The sequence below is a fragment of the Eutrigla gurnardus genome (genome assembly GCF_963514095.1).
Source record: "Eutrigla gurnardus genome assembly, chromosome: 11".
In the NCBI taxonomy this organism is placed as follows: Eukaryota; Metazoa; Chordata; class Actinopteri; order Perciformes; family Triglidae; genus Eutrigla; species Eutrigla gurnardus.
This window is the reverse complement of record NC_139925.1, coordinates 22,354,676-22,380,532: the sequence shown is the minus strand read 5'-3', so window position 1 is coordinate 22,380,532 and position 25,857 is coordinate 22,354,676. Positions and strand designations below refer to the sequence as shown.

General features: G+C 42.7%; 1 protein-coding gene across 2 annotated transcripts in view; it reads left to right on the top strand.

Moving 5' to 3' along the window:
• The window catches only part of slc8a1b (solute carrier family 8 member 1b), a 151,454-nt gene that overhangs the window by 20,055 nt on the left and 105,542 nt on the right, over positions 1-25,857 (top strand). For both annotated transcript variants that reach the window (XM_084020971.1, XM_084020972.1), the window contains exon 4: positions 3,041-3,828. In XM_084020971.1, the coding sequence (XP_083877097.1) occupies positions 3,041-3,828 (788 nt within the window). The remainder of the gene's footprint in view (positions 1-3,040; positions 3,829-25,857) is intronic.

Here is a 25,857-nt window from a genome sequence, read left to right as displayed (position 1 = left end):
CGCGCTGTAAAAGGATGACATCATTACCACGCGTATTCAATGTTGACATAGTATATCGCAAGCAGTGATTTACAAGGAATATTAAACTACTGTAATTTAGGATCTTTAAAATCATGAACCCATTCAACCCATAAAGGCTCTAATGAGTTCACCCGACCTTGTCAAGATTGTGGTTTTCCTCAGTTAATTTCTTGTTTTATTTTCTATTTTTTGTCCCCTATGTGGTTTCCTGTCTTGTACTTCCTGGTCCTTGTTGTTTCTGCTCTCTTGACTGCCCCACCCTCTCGCGTTGAATACCCACCTGCCCTAATGTGTTTCACCTGTCCCTCGTCAGCTACTTGCCTCCCTGTGTGTTAGAGCTGCCAATGTTCTTCTATAATACTATTCAAATTTTATTCCATATTTTCATAGATATTCATATGACAATATTTAATTCTCAAAATTAGCCTATTATTAATATTAACTACACTACACAGGCTTGTACGTTGCCAATGCCATTATCGGCCGTGGTTGTTTTACTTCCTGTCCACCAGAGGGCGTTCCAAAAACATACAAATAAATATGTTGAATTGCCAACAGCTGACAGCTTTCTAGATAAGTAATTATTAAGAAAGTAAAACAACCACATTGCTGTTCTCCTGGGGACGCTGTGTCCCCATTGCCATGGCTACGCCCTCCTCGTCAGCATTCAAATAGTACTGATTTCTTTACTATTCAAATTATACTAGATTTAAGTTAATTCCAACAGCCTTACTGTGTATATAGCTGTGTGATTCCCCTGTCTCTGTCGGGTCAGTGTGTGTATGGTTGTTCGTTGCCCTGCATGCTGCACGTCCCTGTTTGTTGTGGATTACTCGTGTTCCTGTGTCCAGCCTCCCGTGTCCTTTTGTGATTTTTGGTTTATCGTAAGTGTTTCTTTTTGAATGCGTTTTTTTCTCTCGTGGTCTCCCTCAGTTTTTCCCTTGTTCTTTTGTTAAATACATGTTTTGCCTTTATCCTTTTGTGCCCTTTTGCCTGTATTTGGGTCCAACCCTCTTTATCCCTACTACTACACGTAAACCGTAACAGACCTCCTCCAATAATGTCCTGGTAGGAGAGGAGTGTGGCGAGGACAGCATGGAAAAGGATGGATAGTGACAAAACCTTGGGATTGACCCAAGAATTCAGTGCATTTCTCAGGGATATCCGAGCAGGATGGATGGTTGCTGTCAGGTGATCTTTTACAGATGAGCGAGGCCTCTTGGAAACAGTCTGATATATATATAGACCCCTATACAGTTTGTAAATGATGATGTACGCAAGTGTGTCCAAGCAGTTTGGCAACGGAGGTGTGGCAGAGTGCAATATAGTGCTGTAAGGATGACATACGTTTGTAGGCCAACAGGAAGTAAGCATCACACTGGTTCCCTCCACAAAAATCGGATCCATTGGATTTTGGATAATTGGCAATTCAGCAATATAATCTTCACCAATGGACACCACTTTTAGGATTTTTGAACCTTGAATGCAATTGCTAGACATAAAGGTCTATAAACGAACTACACCAGTCACATAACGTCAAGTCACCACCACTAAGCTACAGGTGGCCTTTAACATTGACCAGAGGGTTATCTGACATAAATTAAATAGAACGAAACTTGAACATTTCTAAAGCCTGTGTGAACCACACACCTTATTTCAGTCATCTAATCCAAAACACAGTCAAAAAACACATGAATTCGAGACTCATTTCTGGCTTTTAGGACTCACTTCTGCAGCACTTTACAGCTTAACAAGCTGTAGATTAAACACCAGCGATCATGCAACCTTAACAAATACACTTGCCAGATGTGTGCACTATTAGTGAGTGGGCAGATACATTAGCAAGTGGCCCAGTATTTAGTCAATTGATGATCCAATACATTATCTGTGGTCATGTACAAAACTTCAAACACCATAACATAGAGCTCTGATTTTATTGAGTTTTAAAATGGCTGCTTCAAACAGCCAAGTGGTATCTGGTGACCGTGCTAACTGGTGACTAACTGGTGACTCTCAACAGAACATATATTGTCCTCCAAAAATCGATCTACCTACTCATCTGTATTTCATCGACTACAGCAACCATTCATGTAACCATTCACTTTGGGCTGAATTCACCAGGCCAACTCTGTAAAATGTAACACCTCTTGCTTTGAAACAGGTGTGGTCTGAAATCTGTAGAACTTGAGTCACTGTTGGAAGAGTCTATTCCTCAGCGTAACTTCCTCAGGTAGAAGAGTCTACCAACAGCGTATCAACACTGTTGATGGAAATTCTGTTGACATATTATAAAAGTAAAAATAATTGTGAGACCACTGTTCTTTGACTGTTTCTAATGCTGGATCCCCCCACATGACCCACCATTAAATCTTCATTACCAAGCTAGATGAAAATCTTTGATGCAGCCAGACCAGCTCAATGTTCTCTGACGTCCCGATCACACAGAGAGACGTCACAACAGACGCAGCCGCTTCAGAAACGCCCCTTGGCAAAGTGTGTTGGGCACAACAGCTGATCAGTCTGTGGAGTGTGGGGCTGGGAGGGGGGGGGGGGGGGGGGGGGGGGGGCAAATGTGAATTCAAAAACAAGTCTAGCTCTTGTTGTTGCTCTGCTGTTGGAGGAGGATGGAAAAAAGACCATAAAAAGAAACCTACTGAAAAAATAAAAAAATGCTATTATCAACCTTCTGTCTGCATTTGTCAGAATCCAAACAGTAAGGAGGAAGTAGTAAAGCTCAATTGAAAAGTGAATATATTCGCTTTTATTTGCAAGAGAGGATCACACACCAGCGCTGTACCATCCGAAAACAATAGTTGTTCAGGCAATGATCAGACAGTTTGTCAAAGATGACATGCCTTCCCTTCACAGAAGATACCAGGCCTAGCTAGCAGACTGGGGTCGCAATTCCTGGTGGATTTGAGGTGCAGCTATGTTTTCAAACAACTGCGGTGTCCACTGATCATGCTGTAGGAAACCTTTTCACACGGTGCTTGTGTGATCTCTTTTTTCGTCTCACCAGGTGGAACAGCTAATTGAACTTGCCAACTACCAAGTCCTAAGCCAGCAGCAGAAGAGCCGCGCCTTTTATCGATGCCAGGCCACCCGGCTGATGACGGGCGCTGGCAACATCCTGAAGAAGCACGCCGCCGATCAGGCACGAAAGGCCGTCAGCATGCACGAGGTTCGCTCCGACGCCGGCGACAACGACCCCATCTCTAAGATCTTTTTTGAGCCCTGTTCTTACCAGTGCCTCGAGAACTGCGGCACGGTGGCGGTCAATGTGTTGCGACGCGGCGGCGACTTGGGCAAAACCATTTCAGTGGACTACCGGACAGAAGACGGCACGGCCAACGCTGGCTCGGACTATGAGTTCACAGAGGGCATGGTGGTCTTCAAGGCTGGCGAGACGATGAAGGAGATCCGTGTGGGCATCATTGACGATGACATCTTTGAAGAGGACGAAAACTTCCTGATTCACCTCTCCAATGTCAGGGTGCTGACATCCGAAGGTGAGGATCCCGAGGAAGGCGAGTCTAACCACGTGGACTCAATGGCGTGCCTCGGCTTGCCCGCCACGGCGACCGTGACCATCTTTGATGACGACCACGCCGGTATCTTTACGTTTGAAGAGCCTGTATACCATGTGAGCGAGAGTGTCGGGACCATGGAGGTGAAGGTGCTGAGAACGTCGGGGGCCCGCGGCGTTGTCATGCTGCCATACAAGACAGTGGAGGGAACGGCACATGGCAGCGGAGAGGACTTCGAGGACATCCACGGCGTCCTGGAATTTCAGAACGACGAGATCTTGTGAGTACCTTTTTCAATCTTGAATCAGCATTTTATTCATGCAGATATTTTTCAGCTTCACTGTCATTATCTGCTTGTTTTTCTTGATTTTATTTCACGCTTTGTGTCAGTGTGAAATGCAAATGTTGCTGAGATGTGAGAGAGTGTGAGTGTGGTGTGGTGGTCACGACGAGCGGCGAGACGGACTGCTCATTCGGAAAAAAAACAAAACCCAATGATTCCCCAACCCCCCCCCCACCCTTTCTTTGACCTTGTCCTTACTTCATTCATTTATTCTCTTCTTTTATCTTCATCAGTGTGTTCATTTCTCTTAGCTTTGGATTCTGTCGTGCTGCTGTTTTAGTCTTGGGCGGGTTTTATTGATTTCTACACCTTTTATTGCTGCATGGTAGGTGAAGCTTGCTAGTTGCAGAGGATCCAAGAAGTTGGGAAACTGCGTTGTTTGTTGGACAGTTGATGCTTTGAATTTCAGGACATGGATATAATTGAGGTTGAAGCACTTTAAGCTGGTTGCCGGATTCGGTTCATGAATATCCTCAGAAACAACAGGGAATCAGGACAATGCTTAAAATGAGCATATATCAGGGCACCTTCATTTAGAAACACAAAGCTTTTTTAACAATATGTGCCAGTTGCCCTTTTAGGTGCTTTATACTCTGTGTGAGAACATCCCAGAGCAACCACTCACTCGCCAGTTAGTCTTTTTTTGTCATCTTGTTTCGTGTGAACTCCATTTAAGGATCCCCGCTGTGAAATGCCACAGCCACAGTTCAGAGCTCTTCTTAGCAGAGGCCTTATTATCTGATGGTGACTCAGGATGAGGTCCCTGATTGCAGTTTGACCACATCTCAGGAAGCTTTTTACCACAGAGGCGAGTTTGCTCTTGAACACCGATGGCGCTCTTCACTCTGACCCGCTCCCAGTGCGGGGACTTAACTCCAGCCATCAGCCGAATGTTCGGACGGCACTGATGTCTTTTGTTTTTATATTGTCATGAAAGCTTCTGCTGTGAATGCATATTTGTGTGTTTGGACGGTAGCCGTTGGCAGATACTTGGACCCAAATGTTTACTCACTAGTGGACTCAGATGTTGACAGTGCTGTGTAATAATGGGGAATTTGTTGTGAACAACAGCATCAGATTAATTATGAGGTTGTAATCAGATATTAGTGTGTCAGTTTAGTGTGTAAACTGTAAATGTAAGCATATTAAGACATAGACATCAGAGCTCTGCACAGTGGCAGTATTGTAGGCTAGGAGGTTCATCTGAGTGCTAGTTACTTACTTAATACCCCACCTTGGTGACTTCGAACATAGTACACAATGGCGATATTTGATGGTGTCTAAGGAGAATGGTACATTCATATTCATAGACATCAAGCTTGTGTTGTAAGATTTTGAAAAAAAAATGATCTACTTATTATTTTGAAAGCTATTGCAATTGAAAATATGATTTGCGATGTTAGAGGGTTATATTCTTAATTTTCCTTGAAAATGATATTACAATTATAACGAAAATTAGATTTGCATGTGTAGGATAAGTAATCTCTGCCGCAAGACAATATTTAGCAGCAGACAGAAGTTTTGCCTCCTGCAATATGAAACACAATGGTATCATCACGTTGCACAAGAATTGTATTTGTAACTCGATCCATAAGTGGAAAATGTTCTTTACTTTTAAGTTGCACACATTTAGTACTCAATGCAGGCACATGTACTCCCATACACTGATGTTCTCACAGTGGCAGGTGAAATAGCTGTTTTCTCAGGAAACACTCAACACGGTGCAAAACGGTTGTTTTCTGCCGGAACGCTCATGAAGGTGTCTTAATGGGCTTGTTCTCTCATAAAGTGGAGGGGCGTGTTCACGATGTCACCACAAATTACTGTTTGCATTAAAGCCTTCTCTCCTGGTGGCCTCGTCCTGTTTGGGCTTGTAGCTTTAGTGAGAATACAATAAACCTCACAGCTTCCAGCCGTTGGGGTATTTTACAGTATGGGCCGCTTGCTAGTTTATGATCAGCAGGCTTTGAGAATGCCCTTAACACATTCATTATCACAGAATGTTGGCAGAATGAATTTCTTTTGGGTGGACGTCTTTCTTGAGGTTGAGATCTGCTGCTGTGGGCTTGTGAAGCTAATTGGGATACTGGATATGAGACTATAGAAATAAACTTGACTTTCCTGTTGGTTCAGATGTGCAGCAGGGAGGAGATGTCCACCTGGCAGGCATCAGCTGTTAGTTGCAGTACTTTGCCTTGGAAACTGCCAGTCTGCTTACAGTGCTTGTTTGGAACTGTTTAGATCGTTTGTGAGGAGGGAGGGTTGTAATGACATGAAACAGAGATGAATGAATGGGGAGATACAGTCTTCCTAACATTAGTGTAAAACTTTCTCTCCCTTTCTTCTGGTTTTGGTAAGATCTGAAGCAGATGTCTGCAGGCCTGGCTCACCCTGTGGCAGACGGCATAGTTTCCATAGCTTATAGCTCTTACAGCCAGGACTAAGTGGGTTTTAATAACACTTTGTCCAAATCAAATGATGGACTGTCCTTCCGGCCATCATGGTAACTCACTGTGTGTGTATTCTGGTGTGTACATGTGTGTGTTTCCTAAGGGAAAGACCCAGAGGTGGAGCAGAACGGCTGTAAACTGTAGAGCCTGAAGTGGAAAGCTCTCTGATCGTGGCTACGTCTACGTGTATGCAGAGGCCATTTTGAAACCAGACTCTCCAACACAGTGGTTTCAACAGCCCTGTTGCTAGAAGAAAATAAAGGGCATTTTGTACATAACTGCAAACCACTGTTATGTGGAATGTCGATAACGATCGTCGATTTTTATTTTTTGCATTCGTTCAGCAAGTGACAGAATATTGAACAGCCGTGTCCTAACGAGTAAAACAAACAAGAAAATCCACAAACAAATACAGGACTTTCACTCAGGAGACCGCTGTTTGTCTCCTGCATGAAACTAAAAGTACATGTTGACTTTACGCTTATTTACTGTGTTTTGTCACATTGTTCTGTTACATTGTTACATTACATTGTTACGTTACATTGTTACGTTACGTTGTTACGATACGTTGTTACGATACGTTGTTACGATACGTTGTTACGATACGTTGTTATGTTGTTACTTATATGTAAGCCTGTAAAAGCATACTAATCACAAACACTGTAACATTACTGCTGATCATTTCCTAAAGCTGAAGCTTGTTGGTTGGATAACAAAATGATACACATTGGTGCAAACCATTGGAAGTAGACCCAAAAGGCTATAAACACGGTTGTGCTATTGACAGACAAAATGTAATTTAAAAAAAAAGTTTTTTCCACACAGAAATATCTAGTTTATGTAGTTAAGAAGCTGCAGGGCCCTGAGTATGTCCCTAACAGCAGAGGACGTTTTTACAAAATAGCTGATCTACATAGGACTGCCTGCAGGCTAATTCTACCCTGATTCTGTTTCTCTGATGGAGATTAATAGGGAGGCTACAGTTAAATAGATGAATCTGTGTAAATGGAGGCAGGAAAGTTTTAAACCTCTTCGAGTTGTGGACTTTTCCATAGTTACGGTTCCTCCTTATTTTTTCCATTTTACTTCCTCCTCTATGTCCTTATATTTCCCTCTCTCTCTCCCCCTTGCTGTCCGTAAGAGGGCCAATGCAATTTGTCTCCAGGATAGTGTGTGAGGGCTTGTCTGGTGTGTTCTCTGAGAGATGGGAGAGAAGGAGAGAGGGAGGGAGGGGGATGGGGAGCACACAGACAACCTCAGCACTCAGCACTGTCAAATTATTTCTGTATCTGTCTTCAGAGCAGTATGTCACAGAAGAAAGCAGCCACGTGTGTGTGTGTGTTCACCTTGTGCTTTAATGCAGCAATAGCAGCTCACAGCTTGTGGCAGGCCTATCTACAAATGCTGCTGCTACCAGTACTGCAATTTCTGCTGCTGCTGTGATTACAGCTACAACACCACTGTTACCGCTACTGCTAAAATGTGCTCTCTCTCTCTCTCTCTCTCTCTCTCTCTCTCTCTCTCTCTCTCTCTCTCTATATATATATATATATATATATATATATATATATATATGTATTACACGTCATCATATCTGTCACAAGATGTTTGACATTTTAATCCAGAGCACCTTGCAGTTCTCTGAGTGGCTCTATTTTCATACTTGGTCCTTATGGAATTACCAGAACACTTAATACAAAATAGGTCAGCAATTCAACTCTTTTTTTCCATAGCTGTTGCTTTTGAAAACTGTATTTTTAGACCGAGACAAGGACAGTCAGGCTTAAAGGAGAAATCTGGTCATTTTTGACCCCATTTTCGTTGTCCCCAGGGTCATCCCGACTTATTAGAAGAAAAACCAGACAAAAATTTACGTTGCCTAGCCCGAGATCTGTACCTGCCTGGCAGCCTTCCAGACTCGCTCCAATGCTAACCCATTGGGGCACGTTATATCTGCTTTCCTGGGCCTCAGAAAACAATTCCAAGACCTATGCAACACAGGTTGGGTCCGTACGAGACACCACGCCGCTCGTTTAGCTCAAATAGTGTTGCAAAACGACATAAATATGTGTTTTTTAGCATGGAGTTACTCACCTCAAATCCCCCCGTAGACATTAGCAGTAGATAGCCGAGCGCCTGTCGTCCCTCCCAGTCACCGCAGAAACGAAAACGTTTTCCTCTTAGTTTTGATTTTGTATCCATAAAGAAACGACCGAGCTGAGCAGTCATCATGTCCGTAATCCATGAAGTTGTTATGTCCATATGTATGACTATGTTGCAACATAGCAACGATAGCTTCAGCTAGTAACGTGCCGGGCGCTCGTCCATCCCACTCACCGCAGAAACGAAAACGTTTTCCTCGTAGATTTTGTATCCATAAAAAAAGGATCGAGCAGTGCAGTCGTCCTGTCCGTAATAAATCCATGAAGCTGTTATATCCATATGTATGACTATGTTACAACATAGCAACGACTGCTTACAGCTAAATCTGGAACAGGTAAACCAGCCATTTATGTACGTTGGCCAAATCACAACCACATTGAAGCAGCGATTCACACACAGACACATTAAGGTCAAAGGAGCACCTTCAAACACACACACACACACACACACACACACACACACACACAACCTGGTGCAGAAATGTAGCACAAACCAGAACACACATTCACTGCCTTTTGCCAGTTTTAACTTTTGACCCTGTCAGGTAGTAAATGCATGCAACACACACACACACACACACACACACACACACACACACACACACACACTTACACACACACACACAGACACACACACACACACACACACACACACACACACACACACATACACACAAGCATGGAGCCAATTATACAATTTCGATAAACAGGCAGCCAGTGGAGAAACATGGTACAGTCGAGAATCAAATTAGGCTCCCTCCTACACACACACACACCAGGCTGGGACTTCACACTCCAATAACCAGCACAGATTGGCCCTTTTAGATGCATGCTTGGAAGCTGCAGGATTGCGGCTTGTGTGTACATGCAGTCCTACATACTTTTGCACATGAGTGTGCACGTGTGCGCTCTGTGAAAATATAGTGCAGAAGATAGAAGTGGATTGAAATGTGCTGGAACTCTGAAATGGCCCCAGCTTGAAAGTTGACAAATTCCCAGACTCATGAACAGGACCATGAACACACCCACAGGAAGAAAAACACTCGTGTACACACACAATCCACTCAGATACTCCTTCACACACTTGTATCAGTGAGGCATTAGATGGTAATGAGCCATGATGAGGTTTGTAGGCCACATGACACACACACACACACGCACACATGCACACACACACACACACACACACACACACACACGTGCACAAACACACACACACACGCACACACACACACACACACACGTGCACACACGCACTCTATCCATTAGTAAAAAGCACTGAATTAATTCGCAGAGGAAGATAACAAGTGTTGTGGGAGAGCCACATTTTTTACGTTAGAACAGTACAAATGATGGTGTGTGTGTGTTTGTGTGTGTGTGTGTGTGTGTGTGTGTGTGTCTGTGACTATGTAGTGTCTTTGATTTGCATTCGTTTTAATCAATTCTTCTGTGGCACTAATATCAGCGTGAAGCTTTTTCCTTCTTACATTTACATCAGCTCTCTCTCTCAAACACACACACACACACACACACACACACACACACACACACACACACACACACACACACACACACAGAGGGTGTGCCTTATGAGGTGTGAAGGTTGTGTTCTCATGTTACATAGTACATGGTTCTAACACCTCTCCTGGCAGGTGTGTGTGTGTGTGTGTGTGTGTGTATTAACAGCACATGTATTTGACTGAGAGCGTTAAAGTGTCCGTAGGCCTACACGTGCTTCTGTGCTCAATAACACTGCTTACTAGACGGACGGGATATAAATCAGATATCATTCTGATGATTACATGTAATTTCATTAATCCGGTAACATTCTGCGTTAAAAAAACACCTGCTTTAGTTTAGTTCACTTGATACGGACATCAGAGAACTGGAACATACGGTAATGCAAAAGGAGCAGCACTGAGTTAAGTGTTTGTAGTGAAATGCTGAGAACACCTGTCCACGGGGGCTTTGAAGATAAAAATAAGAAATAGAAAAAGGGAAAAGTAACACATCCAAAAAACTACAAGATACAAAATACAGATGTGTCTTCTGGGCTGTTGGTCGGTGTTGGTTTCTCCAGGATTTAATACCTCTAGTAAAAACATTAAACCAGTGTTGCGTTTTCAATCCAGTTGGTTCAGTCCCATCATTCTGCTGCTTTAACACAGAAGACTCGTCGTCCAAATGAGGTCTTGCTTCATGTAAAGCAATAGTTTATTGTCTGGTAACAAGTTAATTAAGCAGAAAAGTAGGCATTTAATAAATAAGATGCTAGTGCAATATTTAAGTTTTGTGCCCCATTTGAATATGTAAACATGACATTTCATAAAAAAGAATAATTGTCTTAGTGTCAGTAATCAGTTGGGGTAGTTTCATGATGATATCGGTTTGTTTTTTGACCCTAGTTCACCTGTAGTGCAGAGAGTGAAAACTGTACTCGAGCTGAGGAGGAAGTGTGGTTAACATGACAGCAGCATGCCAGAGAGGAAAGAAAGTACAGGGCTGATGTCATGTCTTGGCATTCTCTCACCGCCCTTTCCACTTTTATCTCAGCCTGCCAGTGCAATCACTGTTTCAACACCGCTTGTCAAGATCATAACGTTTTTTTCTTTAATTCTTTTTCACTGTGTAAAACACTAAATTGTTATATATATACTGTATATATACTGAATATATACATGATTTTCTAGGTTGTATGAGTGAAAATCAGCCTATTCAGTCTGTTTTAATGCAGTGAATAAAAAAAAACATGGGTGAAGAGAAAGCAAGAGAAAGAAGAGAAGGGAGGGCAGGTCAGTAGCTTGACAAATGAGCCCTAACCAGCTGCCTCCACAAAACACCATTGCCTTGGCAACCGCTGGGATGGAGCGAGAGACGGAGAAGAGATGCAGAACGAGAGAGTGATAAAAGACATGAGAGGGAGATATATAGATCGAGAGACCAGATGGGGAAAGTCTTTATTTTGTCAGTGTTTGTTGTGTTGCTGCCAGATGTGTCCTCTCATTATCTGAATCGTTCACATTTCCTGATTTTGATCCATCAGTGTGAACTGCGGGGTCGTTCTGCAGTAATCAAACGAGGAAGCTTATTATGGCCCAACTTCATGTAATGGCAAAGTAATGGCATCATGACATTTTGATATCAATGAATGTGCGTTTTGTGTGGCAATAAGCTTTCATAGTGGATGAAGCTTCCGGTAATGTTACCAAAACTGTGACTGGGATACGACACCCTCGATACCGATGCTGAAACCACACGGCGGCAAACATCTAAAACGTCAGGAGAAGAAACGGAACGATAAATGACAGAACATGGACCTCAAAATGTTATTTCCTATTCATTAAAATGTTCACATGTATTGATTAAAAAGTGGACATGGTATGCAGTAATCTGATGATGCACTTGAATGTATGTGTTTCAGGTGGGGGAGGGGTACTGCAGTCTCTATACCATGCATCACTAGTTTGAAAATAAATGACATCACACTTTGATTTACATGTAACTCTGGGGAAGAGTTGGTAACCCTAACCCGTGGAATCAAGCTGGGAGGAGCAAAACCACTGTTTTCCTATTTTTGTTGGGCTTCAACCACAAATATATAAAACCAAATAATCTCCAAATTAAGGCTTTATGTTAATCGCCAAGTACGAGATCTTATTATGTTGTCATATTTGAGACATAACGCTCTTCTATTGTATCCATACAGTCAGCCATTAAACTGGTGGAATAAGAGCTATTTGGTGATGTTGATGAGGCCGACATGAGCCAGATTCCAACCTGTAGCATCTCCACGTTAATGTGCTCGGCTCTAATCTACGTGGGAAGCTTTAATAAGAGCGCTGCTGTATTCCCCGGCCTGTCTGCCTGTCTGCCCTGAGTACTCCTAATGGATGACTATGAGCAGCCTAATACTATTATGCTGATGCTAATTTTTTGGCGAGCAGGGGCCTGTGATATTGGAACGGAGTCTCACCGGGTTATTTATCCTTGACGCCCGTCACAGAGGCTCCACAGAGGGGGGAAGGCTGCCAAGTGTGTGTGCGTGTATGAAATTGGCAGGTCAATTGAAACAGATGTATGTTCATTGTTTACGGCCCAGATTAATGTGTTGGAGTCCTGCTACCTGAAAGCTGATGGCACGCCTGGTCCCGGAACACCCCGGCTGTTTTCTTGGATTTAGTCTTGGGCTCAGGTCATGTTGGGTTTTTGGTTATTTTTGGATGATGATGATGATGTCATGTGTCATGTGTTTCTAGTCAAACACACAGTGGTCACTGGGAGTGTAGACGTAGTACCTGATTTAAAGAAACATGCGAAACAGGAGCTTCCCCAAATCTTCCAAGGTTGTTTTTCTTGAACCTAACTATGTAGTTTTGTTGCCTGAACTAACGTTCATATTGTAGCGTGCTGTCGTCCTGACTTCCGATACTTCAGATTGAAATACATTAGTTAAAAAAAATAATCTGGATTTAACAGGAAAGAGACCTTGTGTCATAAAGTGTCAGGAAAACCCCATCAGAGAGACTGATTCTGAATGTGCTGTAAACATCTAAAAAATGGTGCTAAAACTGGAATAATATCGCCGTATCGCACATGTTAATTGGAAAATACTCTATTCAGTATAAAGCCTTAATGGTATATGTCCAATATCATATTCAGAATATTTTTGTATTCAGAATAACGGGGGAATTGTGAAATGTGCATGTAAACGTTGTTGGTACAATGAGGAACTCCTACTCGTTACTGAAGGAACAACTAGACTGTAACATCATGTCAGGTCTCAGTCATTGATGAAGATATCTGGTCTGGTCCCTGAAGATGTTGATGAAGACCTGTGCAGACTAGAAGTGTTCATAGTAAACCATATTATATGCATAGAATTCAGAAAGATGACAAACTCCAGCTTAAGTCTGTGTGTGTGTTCGTGCATGCTTTCAATTTGCCCATTAACACCTGCTCGGCATGCAGAACACGGCAGCTTTACTTGTTCTTTTTTTCCCTCCTCCGCACGCCGTTCTAATAGTGCAGTGTTGCTGCGGGTAACCGCGGCAATGGCTGGTGCAGTATGCGGTCAAACGCTGCCAGTCGTAGTAAAAGCTCAGAGCCTTTCATGCTCGGCTGGGCCTCTCGTTCCGTCTTTCTCTTTCTTTCTCTGCCGCTAATTGTAGTCTGCTGCACTGACAGAGAGAGAGACAGAGAGAGACAGAGAGAGACGGAGAGAGAGATAAGTTATTGGAGGTAAAGAAAAGAACAATTCTGGACTGAATAATGGACATATTGCCACAATAAATCCTTAATTTCCTCGAGCAGTGACAAGCGTTTGCATTGTGAATAAAGGCTATAGTCCAAACCAAGACAGCAAACTTTATCACCCCTTTCAACCTTGACAAAGGCAGTGCAAACCAGATCCACTCCTTCCATTCTCACCTTTCACAATAAAAGCCTGAGGCATTACCGAAACATCAGCATCAGCAGTTGAGCTCGTTGACGTGAGCATTTACTCACACGGCTGCTAGCATGGCTGTAGACTATTAGGGTGTGTGTCCACATAGCGTTGTTTGGAGCTGGGGAGGGCTTTCATCAATGGTGTTTTCATCAAAAGAAGTGGAGCACTCAGAAAAAACGAGGCTGGGTGTGGTGCTTTTACCCGAATGTGGCCATGTATCGTATCTCGTCGTTGGCAACAATTGAAGAAAGATCCTTGCACTTAGAAAACTGTGCTATGTGGACACAGGCCCTCGCTGTTATCATGCCCATTTGGAAACACACTTACAGATAGTGGTGGTGGAAACGGGGTGAAATATGTAAATGTCTAATTGTCCAAATCATTGCGATGGCCCATCCCCAATACATCCCTAAATTGGGTCCTGCTTTACTTTGTTGTATGCACTCTATTTTCTGCCTCATTCTGTCCTTTTTATTTGTCTTAGAAAAGCATGTGGAAGAGAACTCGGCTTTACATGAGCTACCGTTCCTCTCTTCACCTCTATCTGTCCTTTTCTTTCACTGTGATCAACAAGGACGTCCACTCCCAATGAATCCGCTACGATAAAATCACACCAAAGGCTGATATATCAAACCGCTTAGCTGGAACTCTGCTGTGTTTGTCCTCATTTTCTATGAAGCGTCTCACAGAGCATCTAGAAGCACTCCTCCTCTCCCTCCCCTTTCCTAACTCCCTTTACAACACCTTATCAAAGCCAACATAGTTTGGTCAGTTCGCAACAAGGGGGACTTTTCCAAAAAAGGATGAGACTATGTTTGGACCAATGTTGGTACAGATGTGGTGGATGATGTAAGAAGTCCAGTGTTTGGCAGCAGACTTGCTACACAACTGTGGACTGATGGTTGCAGGGCTATTGTGTGAAGAGAAAGGAAAGTACTGCATTAACCACTTGTGGATTAGTAGGAAGATCTGCATGGATTCAAATGGAGATCTGCATGGGTTCCTTGTTTGAACGCCATTTAAAGACACACATTATAGATAACAACAGACACTGTGGAAATATGGGAGTAAAGGTCATTGCCTTGCTGTCTTTGATGACACTTTTTCAGCCTCGTCTGTGATGGATTCGGCTGTGGATTATTAGAGAAATTGCCCCTAAAGGCCTGTTAATCATATGTTTGTTGTTTTGATTTCTGGGTTGAGTGAGCAACAAACGTGGGTGTGAAAGATAAATGATGACAGTGTAATAGAATGTGTTGTCAGAGGCCTCAAGCTTTAAGGGAGTGGCTTTGTATTGTGGAAGATGGCCAGGTGAAACCCTTGAATGAGCTAGGACAGTGTGGGCGGTGGAGTTGTCGACAACAATTGGTAAGGTGCCCATTTAAGCAATTAATCTCCCATGTGTCCAGCAGAAGAGCTGCAGTAGCAAATGTACAGGAATATGAATGAGACAGAAGAGCAGCAGCGTCCCGCGTGTTCTTAGAGACAGAGATAGGAGCTATGTGTTGAGGGAATACATTATCTGTATGCATTATATTTTCCTTTCTCAAATATTTCACATTTCATCTTTTCTCTCATTGCTCCCATTGTCTCTGATTTCACTCCGGCTGCTGAGGGATGTTTTGTTAATGAGAGCAGCAGATACAAAGCAGTGCTAATGAGCCACAGGCCTGTGGAGAGTGAGGTAAAGAAAACCGTCTGCACATTTAAAACTAATGGAGCCGATTGTATGTGGAGCCATTAGTGTTAATACTAACAGTTTCAACACTTTGACACAGAATGTGTTCTTCTACTTCTATGATAATATGATGAATAATTCAGTTGGACCACATATTCCTTAGCTGGTCACGTAAATTACTCACATTAAAGTTGCTGTGAGGAACTTTCAACGAGTTATGAAACGGTTTACATTTACATTTAGGGCATTTAGCAGATGCTTTTGTCTAAATCGACTTACAATAAGTACATTTGTCAAAAGAAAGAAACCACAACATATCATTGCAGATAAAGTAAAAGCTAAAAATAGAACAAGTGTTAGGTCCTCGTCTGAGTAAAGCAGTAGCTGTTCAGCAAACATACCTTAAGAACAACAGTGCTATCAAAGTCTGAACAGGTGAGTCTTGAGCCTTTTTCGGAAGATGGCAGTGACTCTGCTGTCCTGACATTAGTCGAGTTCGTTCCACCACTGAGGCGCCAGAACAGAGAAGAGTCTGGACTTTGCTGAGCGACATTTGTTTGATTTCAGCGATGGTGGTACCAGCCGGCCAGCTGAAGTAGAGGAGCGAAGTGCTCAGTTTAATACTGAGGCCTCGATGTGAGGCCATGAAGATTTTCAAGCAAACAGAAACACAGCTCAGACTCGAAATCTGGACACAGATCCGATTTCGCTGCTGCCGACGACCTGCAGCTGGAGTTCTGGCTGGAGGGCCGTCATATATCAATATATCATGTTACGATGATCGGGGCCAATCAGAAGGTCTCCCTGCATAAAAAGGATACATACTACATAACGAAAGGAATTGTGGTATCCTGTATTTTAAATTAGGCTATTTTTTTACTTGATATAATAAAATACGAGCTACAGAGCTTTTTCAAGTTACTCTAGAATATATCCAGCTATCCCGATATTGGAAATTCACCATAATCAATTTACTGCTGGTGTTTTTTATTTGTGATCCAGAATAAAATCTTATATCCTATGCCTTTTAATAGTCAACCGGTACGTTGGCCAATATTTGTATGGACTTTTCTTAGTGTTTCGTAGTTTTTTTTTTGTTTTCTTCCTAATTACCAGCAGCCATGTGTGACTCAGATTCAATCTCCACCTCCCACTGCACACAACAACTCACCCCTACAAGCCGTGGTGCTGCCTGCTGGTTGGAAGGGAGGCACGGGAGAACTAGAACCAGGACCGAGCAGGGTAGACCCTGCTGCAGTGAGGTTTTCTAACAGGCTGGTTTCTGGTTATTCTACTCTACCTGAGAGTTGATGTTATCATCAGTTATCAGCAGTTTAGTTTAGCTTAATGATTGCTTCTGAATTGATAGAATAACCTGAAGGTCTTGTGGATTATTTGAAAGCAGTAATCCGGTGTGAACTATTTCCTGTATGAAACCTTTTTAAAAAAGCCAGAAAGTGAAATAAAAGTGATTTGTGTGGAGGGTGGCAGGTGAAGGTTCTGCAGCGTGTCTTTCAATGCAAAGCCGCATCCTGTGATTTGATGCTGGATGACGTGTTTTGCGCGTAAATCTCGTGAGGCCTGCATGCTGATCACCGCTGGGCTCGGTGACTGATCTCTGTCCTTGGTGATCCGGTGTCACACTTTGTCAACGTGGCGGCGATAAACTCTCTGTGGAGGTGAATCCAGAAATCAGTCAGGTGAACGCGGCGCAGGTAGCAGCGTGAAGTGGGATGTCTGAGCCGAGTGCTGAGATGACCAAGTGGAAGCTAAATTGATTTGTGGTGCTCCATGACCCGAATCACTGTGATGGATTTGAGTCTTGCCTGAAGCTTCGCTGGGAAACGTACCACACACACACACACACACACACACACACACACACACACACACACAATCCCTTCTCTTCTGGTAGCTGCGTCGCTTTCTGCATGAAGAGAAAGGGCACACAGCAAGTAGCATGCTTGCTGGTGGAGTGCTGGACAGTGAAGAACACACACACACACACACACTCTCGCTGCAGCAGCTGCAGTTTGAACTAATCTGGAGGAGCTCCAGCATGCAGAATCCCTGGCTTACAGAACTCCGTTACCATTCATCTGCCTCCCCGTTTTCATCTCTCTCTCTCTGTACTGTTCAAATAAATTCCATCCACATGCTCTCTCAATGAAATGATCGGGGGGATCCGGGCTCTGATCTTTGATTGATTTCACCTATTAAATCCACTTCAGTCATGAGCAGGGATTTAGGCAAAGGGGCGGGGGACGAGGCAGCATAGTGATGTTTAAAGCTGCAGGTCACCGTGTGATATAAATCCTCAGTCGGTGCATGCGTGCTGCTGTTTCTGACCCCTGTAGAAGGGTCTATGTGGTATGCATTCGAGTAAAGACCAGCGCAGTTTGTATTCTAAGAAAAGGCAGTAAAAGTCATACACAATCAGTGTTTAATACGAAGGGATTTTCTGTATCAAAGAAGTGTCCGTGAATGGTTCAGACATTCGTCTGTAAAACTACAGAATTTTCCGTTTTAGGGAGGAAGGAAATGTCCGTAAACTCAATGGAGAAGGTACTGGTCATTTTCTGCCAGGAACATTTATCTACTGCTTTTTTCTAACAGAACGGGCGCTCTACATCAATCGTGGATTTCAGTTTTAAGAAGCAATATTCCTCTGCAGAGAAAAAGCCTCGTCATGCCCATGTAATCTGTGATGAGTAGATGTCCCAGTTTGACAGGGACAATGTCTGCGTTTGCTGCTGAGTCACTGGACAGTCCGTACAAATACACCTCACAGTCACCCAAAAACATCTTTGGAGCTACAGTACATTGAATTCTCATGAATAAATCTATCCAAATTTTTACTTTTGAATAGGATAAGAATCACGGAGGAGTATGTGGGCAGCGTTCTGTAAACCTGCTTGTTTTATTTTTCTTCCAAGCATAAATATATATTTTTTTATCCTCAGAAGTGTGAGGAAGGTTTCTCCAAATCCAAAAATCAAATGAAGGTTTTCGTGGGTGATGGTCGCTGCCTCTGGGAACTTCCGCGCTAGCAGTGGTTCTTGCGTAATTAAAAATACACATTTTTCTTAGAGAGTAGGTGTGCAGAAGCTTTCTTTTGTTTTTTCTTCCAAACTGCCAGCAGCCATGTGTGACTCTGATTCCGGTCTCTCTCCGTCTCCCAACAACACAACGTGGCTGCTGCAGGCTCCGAGCTATGGCTTCATCCAAAAGAAATGGAAATGTCATGATGAAGTGGAGATTTTGATTTTGGTTATGCTGCAGTTTCCTGTGAAGTAGTCATTCGTGATAAGAGTTGCGCGTGTGTGTGTGTGTGTGTGTGTTGAGGGTCAAAGGAGCCAAAGAAATCATTGGGTTTGTGTCAAAACGTCTGGTGACCTTTACTTTCACTCAACAGATTGAAGTGATTAAAGAACCGCTGGCTTCCTTCCTCTCAGCTGGCCTTCAGGTTTCTCGTGAAGTCACACATTCACGATTTAAACCAAAACTTGCAAAATTGCATATGAGGCATGTTGGACATTGGCTACATGCAAACATGTTCCTTCCTTCCATCCTTCCTTCCATTCGTCCTTCTTTCCATACCCAGATGAATGAAAACCCAGAAAGGAACAGCTTCACTTTGATCCCATCTGAGGTTCTAAGCCTAAGATCCTCATGAAAAACATGATAGGAGGTTAGGTTTAGGCAACACAACCACTTGGCTGTCTTAAAGGTTGTATCAGCGATTCTGGTTGCCCTCACTTCCGTTGCGAGATCCAAAACAAACAGAGCCAGCTAGCCCCTCCCTCCCGTGTTTTGAAAATGATCATGGACGCGCATTTTCATCAACGTGATTTGTTGGAACACTGTTTATTTTGCTTTTGAGGTGTTGGTAGTATCATTTGTTTTTGTGCGCGATCTCGGAGCCTAGGCTGCCTAGAGAGGCACGGTTTTTTGACGGCCTGCTTATTGGGCGGGCAGCTAGCGGATCGTGAGGTCAAAACAGATGAATGTGATCATTTATGTTTCGGCCCAGAATCGCTGATACAACCTTTAACTTGACTAACAGCAAAAAAAGAGTCATGTGACTATTGATACTAAAGCTTCACATGACGAATGACTGATGTGACAAAGTGTCAATGTTTAACTTTTAGTTTCATGCAGGACTCAAACAGCAGTCTCCTTGGTTAAAGTCCTGTGTTTGTTTGAGCCATCCCCCATACAATGTACTACTCAAACGTTCACACACTGATGCCAAGGAGCTCTGAACCGAGCTGCATTAGTCGATGCCTTGGCAGTGAGAACAGGTTAAACAAAACATCTGATTTCAACCCAAACCTTGGAAAAAAACCCAATCAGATTTATCTATAAAACATCTGGTTAAAACCTAAACCAGCCATGTGAATATGTGAGGTTACATCACTTTAAGTCGAGCTGAAACAGCATCTGCCGAGTAGCTATCTTCCATATGTTATACAATATATAAACATATATTGTATAAACATTTTGGAAACCATGCTCATTTGCTTTCTTGCAGAGAGTAGGATGAGAACATTGACATCTCTCACGTCTGTGCAGTAATCTATGAATAGCTTGTGTGGTTGTGCACAACGACTGGAAACACGAGGAAACAGCCATCTACCTGCCAGCACTCACTGATTCAGTTACATCTTGCGTGTTCAATAAGGATCGCCAGCAGGACTATTTCTTCTAACATGAAACCCCCACGTCTGTGACCGTCACAAACAGACACGGGCATCTACCTTCTCATCTGACACTCACAGCTCAACTGTTCCTTTAAGCTCCGTCTCCTCCACAGAAAGTAAGTGAGCATACTAACACGTGTAAGTCATGGAAATGATCGCACCCTTTTGTTGCCACGGCGTCACATCTGTAGCCGCGATGTGGCTCCGACAGCTGGTTCCTGACATCGCCGTTAAAGCTGGTCTTCAAACAGCAAAGTGGACACGACCCTGTAGACACATTTACATGCGTCTCTGTGTTTGTGTTCTGCTTTCTGTCACTAATTAGCTTAAATTCACTGGAAGTAAACATCTGCACTAAATGTGCTTATTATGCTGAGAGTAAAAGTGGGAAGCAGTTAAATCAAATGAAGCTTGGAGGCCAATCCGAGACACGCGCCACACATGTGTGTCTGTGTGTGCACGTATTGGAAGGTAATTATATGCATCATGTTTGCATGCGAGACATAAATCACACATGCTTGTTACTGTTTGGCTCCTGTGGGAAGCGACCTCGCTGAGTTCTCCCGCGATCCCGGGAATACGAGTTACAAATCGGGAGTTGCAGCTGGGAATTCCCTTGCAGCTTTAACTGGAACCTGGAATGTGAGCGTCGAGACCCAGCGGAGGGATTTACCTCGGTGTCCTCGTGCATCACTGAGCTGTCGGGTTGAACCCGTGTTTATCATTGCCCCCCCCTGTCAGGCGTGTGGCCCCTACATCAACCCCTGCTCCGGGGCTGGGCGTTGGGAACGTGGAGGCGGCGCACGCTGATCCATCTTTACAAGATATTTCAATTAGTCGGGATTAATGTTAACAAGGAAAGTGATAGTGAGTAAGTGAGAGCAGTAATCCCTTGTTTCCAGAACTAATCACCACGTTTTCTGTCATGGTTTTCAGTGAGCATATAAAAACGAAATAAACAGAGACTTTAGGAATACAAATATGAGACTTTATCTGGAGTTATCCCTCCTTTTTTAAGGAACGTGTCATGCATCAGTAGAACTCTGTGACAGAGCAACCCTGTCTCCAACAAACTGACATTCCCATACAACTAAACTGCTCATTTACAGGTTTATACTTGTATTTTGGGTTTCTACTATGTTTTCATGCTTATATGAGCTGTGTTTTCATTTAGACCGGCTTAATAACAAAAAAAACATGCTTTTTTTGCAATATGGGAGCATATATAAAACTAAACTGTGCTCTTAATGATGTTCCAAGGAAAACATTTTGTCTGTTTGAAACACATAGTTAATGATAAAAAAACAAACCAGGAGGCGTTCAGCTTTAGTAAAATAAAGAAACATGGTTTGGCTTAAAATGATTCATAAATTGAAACAAATCAAATCAAAAATGCAAGGAAACTACTTGGTTCATATGGGACACTAACATCAGCCTCCTGGTGGAAGTCCTGTGTTTTTGGTCCCGTCCACCACCCACACCTCCTCCTTACCCAGACTTCCGCAGACCTGTTTGAAATGAATTTATGAGATGTCTAGAGCAAACGTAATCCACCACAAAATACGATTCCCTGGAAACGTAATACACAATGCAGTTTAGTTGCGTGGGAACGTAATTTTGAGGGGACCAGGCAGGACAGACTATGATCCACCACTACTCTTCATCCTATAAATAGACTTTTATGCTACAGATGGCGACCATCCAGGCTTAAGCTTCTTCTGCTAACCAGTCCCGTAGTAAAACTTTCTCTTGACAGCCTGATTCTCTCCAGAGACGAGAACCCAGACACTTTTTCTGTTTTGAGTTATAACCAGATGCTGTTTCTCTGGAGGCTTAAAGGTAGACTCCATGCAGACACAAAGACTGTTTTTCAAACCTGACAATTGAACCATAACCACTTCTTAGGTTTTCATTCTAGACTCAAACACATTCAACTATTGCAGGACCCTTTCTGTCTAAGGGAACATGTGTTTTTTAAATGATGAGTGCTTGCTGGATGGAGAAGAACGTGGGGGTGTCTGTAAGTGTATTAAGGATAATTGCAGCTCTTTAATAAGATGAATGGTGATTGATGCAGACCGGACACTTGGAGGTTAGTGGGGGGCAGCTCACCTGATTAAGAGCAATGAGGTTTTCCAGATTATAGCGAGGTTGCATATGAACATCTATGCATGGATGAAGATGGAAGTGGAGGAGAAACTGTTTCACTGTTTAAAATCATTTCAAATGTCATATTTTTCATAGAAAACACATTATGGAAAACTCTTGAAATCAGATCACAACCAAACATCTCCATGGCAGTGTGGGCTCATGATATTATTTCACGTCTTAAGGCAGAAAAACACCACCACGTCTGTCATATAATGAAGGGAAACTGCGACAATTGGAGCAAAATTGGACGTTAAAGATGAAAAAATGAAATGGCTCAAACCTCTTCATGCTTAACATGTCAGAAGATTTACTCCAAGGCCCGTATCAGTAGGTTGATATGTCATCCTGATGTACAGAATGTATCATTTATCAGGTCCCAAGGGAAAAAAGCAACAGACGAGAGAAACCGCCGGCAAAACTTGTTAAATAAATGGAAAGAGGAGTCCAGTGGAAAGAGAGCTAGCGGGAAATAAATCCACCGTCCCATCCGTCAGCAAAGGCAGGTTGTCTATATGTTGGAGGACTGTGCTCTCCCACAATGCCCCGGTGGCTCTGCGGCCTGTCACTGGGCAGGCCACCAGTGAGTGTGTGTGTGTGTGTGTGTGTGTGTGTGTGTGTGTGAGATGAGCTATGACTTCACATGCTGACAGTGTGGACGCCCGCATACCTTCATACCTCATGTGTTCACACACACAGAAAGACGTGTGTGTTATATCTGTACCTTGTGAGGACCTTGTGTCGACTTGCATGCATGTCCTGCAGTTCTGTCCTCACCTTGAAGGACTATAGGAATCATCTATATAGCAGTGGCTCACCATGTGGGTGAGTCTCCATGTATGATCTATGTAATGACTGTATTGAATTTTCATAATAAAGTAAAAAAAAAAAAAAAGTTGGTAATACAATTTCATGTCACAATACAATTTGTAACAATGCCAAACTACTAAAAATCCAGACTTACACTGTAAGAAATAAATGCTATTATTATTATTATTATTATTATAATTATTATTATTATTATTAATTAAAAATGGAAAAACACATTCTGTTATTTAATAGTGTGTATGTAAAATGACAAGCTGCTCAGTTTGTCAATTTTATATAGAATTATAATTATAATGACATTGTGTACACCAGCTCACTCGTTAGCGAACATTAGCAATTTGATATCCTACAAAATTTCACAAACATGCCGCACACAACCAGCCCAGAAAATACATTTCAACCGATACAGCCAAGAAAACAGTCACTTTATTAATTTTCCATAAAAATCCATACTGCTGAAATGGATAAAGTACCCATGAATCACATGCTATGAAACATTTCTGCTAAAAAAAAATGTTGTTTTAATACACATATCATGAACACCATTTCCCATGATTCCAAGACATTTGACAGAAGAGCCCAGGTGGTATCGTAGCAGAATGGCCTCGTTGTTTTTCAGACAGCAGATGTTGCAGCTGGAAACATGACAGCAGACTCTCATCTCTCCCATTGTTTGTGTATTTAGTCAAAGTTAAATGAATTGATGGGATTTGATGGGATTGAAATAGTTCAACCCAAAAACCTAAATGTGGTGGATGGCTCCCCCTCACAGCAATCAGTGTGAACAGACTTGAATGTTAAAGCTCCAGTTATCTGGCTCTGAGTTATATAATTGCTTTGTTACATTGGCTTTCCTGTGGGATTATTACTTTAGGAAACACAGGGCTGAGCAGTAGTATTGTAGCATAGTCAGGCCAGCGGAGGATGTAGGCTATCAGCTGATCTTGTTTCCAATGTAGCACACCGACTCCCATGATGCAGCAGAGGACGAGAGAAGAGAGAAAGGCCTCAGGGTCTCCTTCCTTCTCCTTCTCTCTCTCTCTCACTATCACCATCGGCTCTTTTCATGTGATCCCTTTAAACTTTCTCTCACTGTTTGGAGCCGATCCTTGCTTTGGCTCTGTGCTGTAAAACTCAAGTAAAGAGTATTACATCATTGTGATATTCAACATATCTGCCGATATGACATTATATATGTTAGCTCCTTTACAATAAACATACACAACGCTAGCATTTTAAAGTTCCCTGCGGAGTGTTATTTTATGTTATTTTAGTGTTATGGGGCAACGTGTGGCTCCCTGTTTTTTTATGGCACGTTTCATACAATCCCATAAATCCACAGTAATGCACCACCACCACACGTAGCAATGCACCACTGCAGGCAGCGAAGAAGAACACTGGTGGCAAACGTGGAAGGAAATGCATAAACATGAAAATTTATCCTGATTGACTTTCTATTGGAATTGTTTTCATGCTGAATGGATGATTTGTGTATTTCTTACACATGAAACCAATAGATTGCATTTTGTGATTATTTCACAAAAGTGCCCAGGCGGCAATCTCAATACGGTAAGTATTTAAACTTGTATTCTCTCTGCTGGCCATCAGGGGGCGACTCCTCTGGTTGCAAAAAGAGATGTTTATATGGAAGTCTATGAGAAAATACTTCTCACTTGATGATCTCAGTGTATTGCGTCAATCTCTAGTTTTAAGTCTTCTTCAATACAGCATGATGTTGATAATCACTTCTCTGCAGCCCAAATATGGTCACTTCCCTTCACTGGTTGCAAAAATTCCAAGATGCTGATGCTGACCTCAAGGCTTCAAGGCTGTAGTCCTGTAGGGTTGTTAGTCTGTTATGAATTAGGTGTCCATGTTTCCCACACCATTTACTTTTGGGAAATGAGGTCCTAAAACGAGCAAGACCAGCCATTAGGAAAGAAATGGTGTTCCTTAAGTACCTAAAACAAGCAGAAATGCTGGTTTTATTATTCTTTCAGATGAGCCAGCATGTATTCATCGTCTGTGACATACCGCTGTTGGAGCTTCACTTTGTCATCTTGTGACTCCAGAGATGATGCTTGCAGCCTATTATTGTGTCCCATTTCAGGAGCCACCTGCTTCAGAGGACGGCCTGTGGAGGTGGAGTCTTTGGAGGACTGAGTCTGCACCTGTACCTCACATAAACTGATTACAAAGGAGCCGCGGTGGCCTCATTGCTGAGTCTAAAATATCTAATAATTTGAGCAGATTTCGTGATATTCAGCCAATTTGGGGGAAAACGAGGCCACGTTTTAAATTGAACAACCTTTGAAACTTGCCTCAGTCTTGCAGACTTCAGAAGCTGAAATGGGACACCGCTGCAGTTTAACTGTCACCATTAAACTCTCAATCAGTGCAGTGTATGCTTTAGTGCTAGCATAGTGTATCTATTCATGGCATATGGAGGCCGTCAGATATTACCATGGGATGGTGGTTAAAATTTAGTGCCGCAGAGGCATGTGAAATTGGAATTACTTCACTGTTTCTATTTCATCATCAGACATTTAAC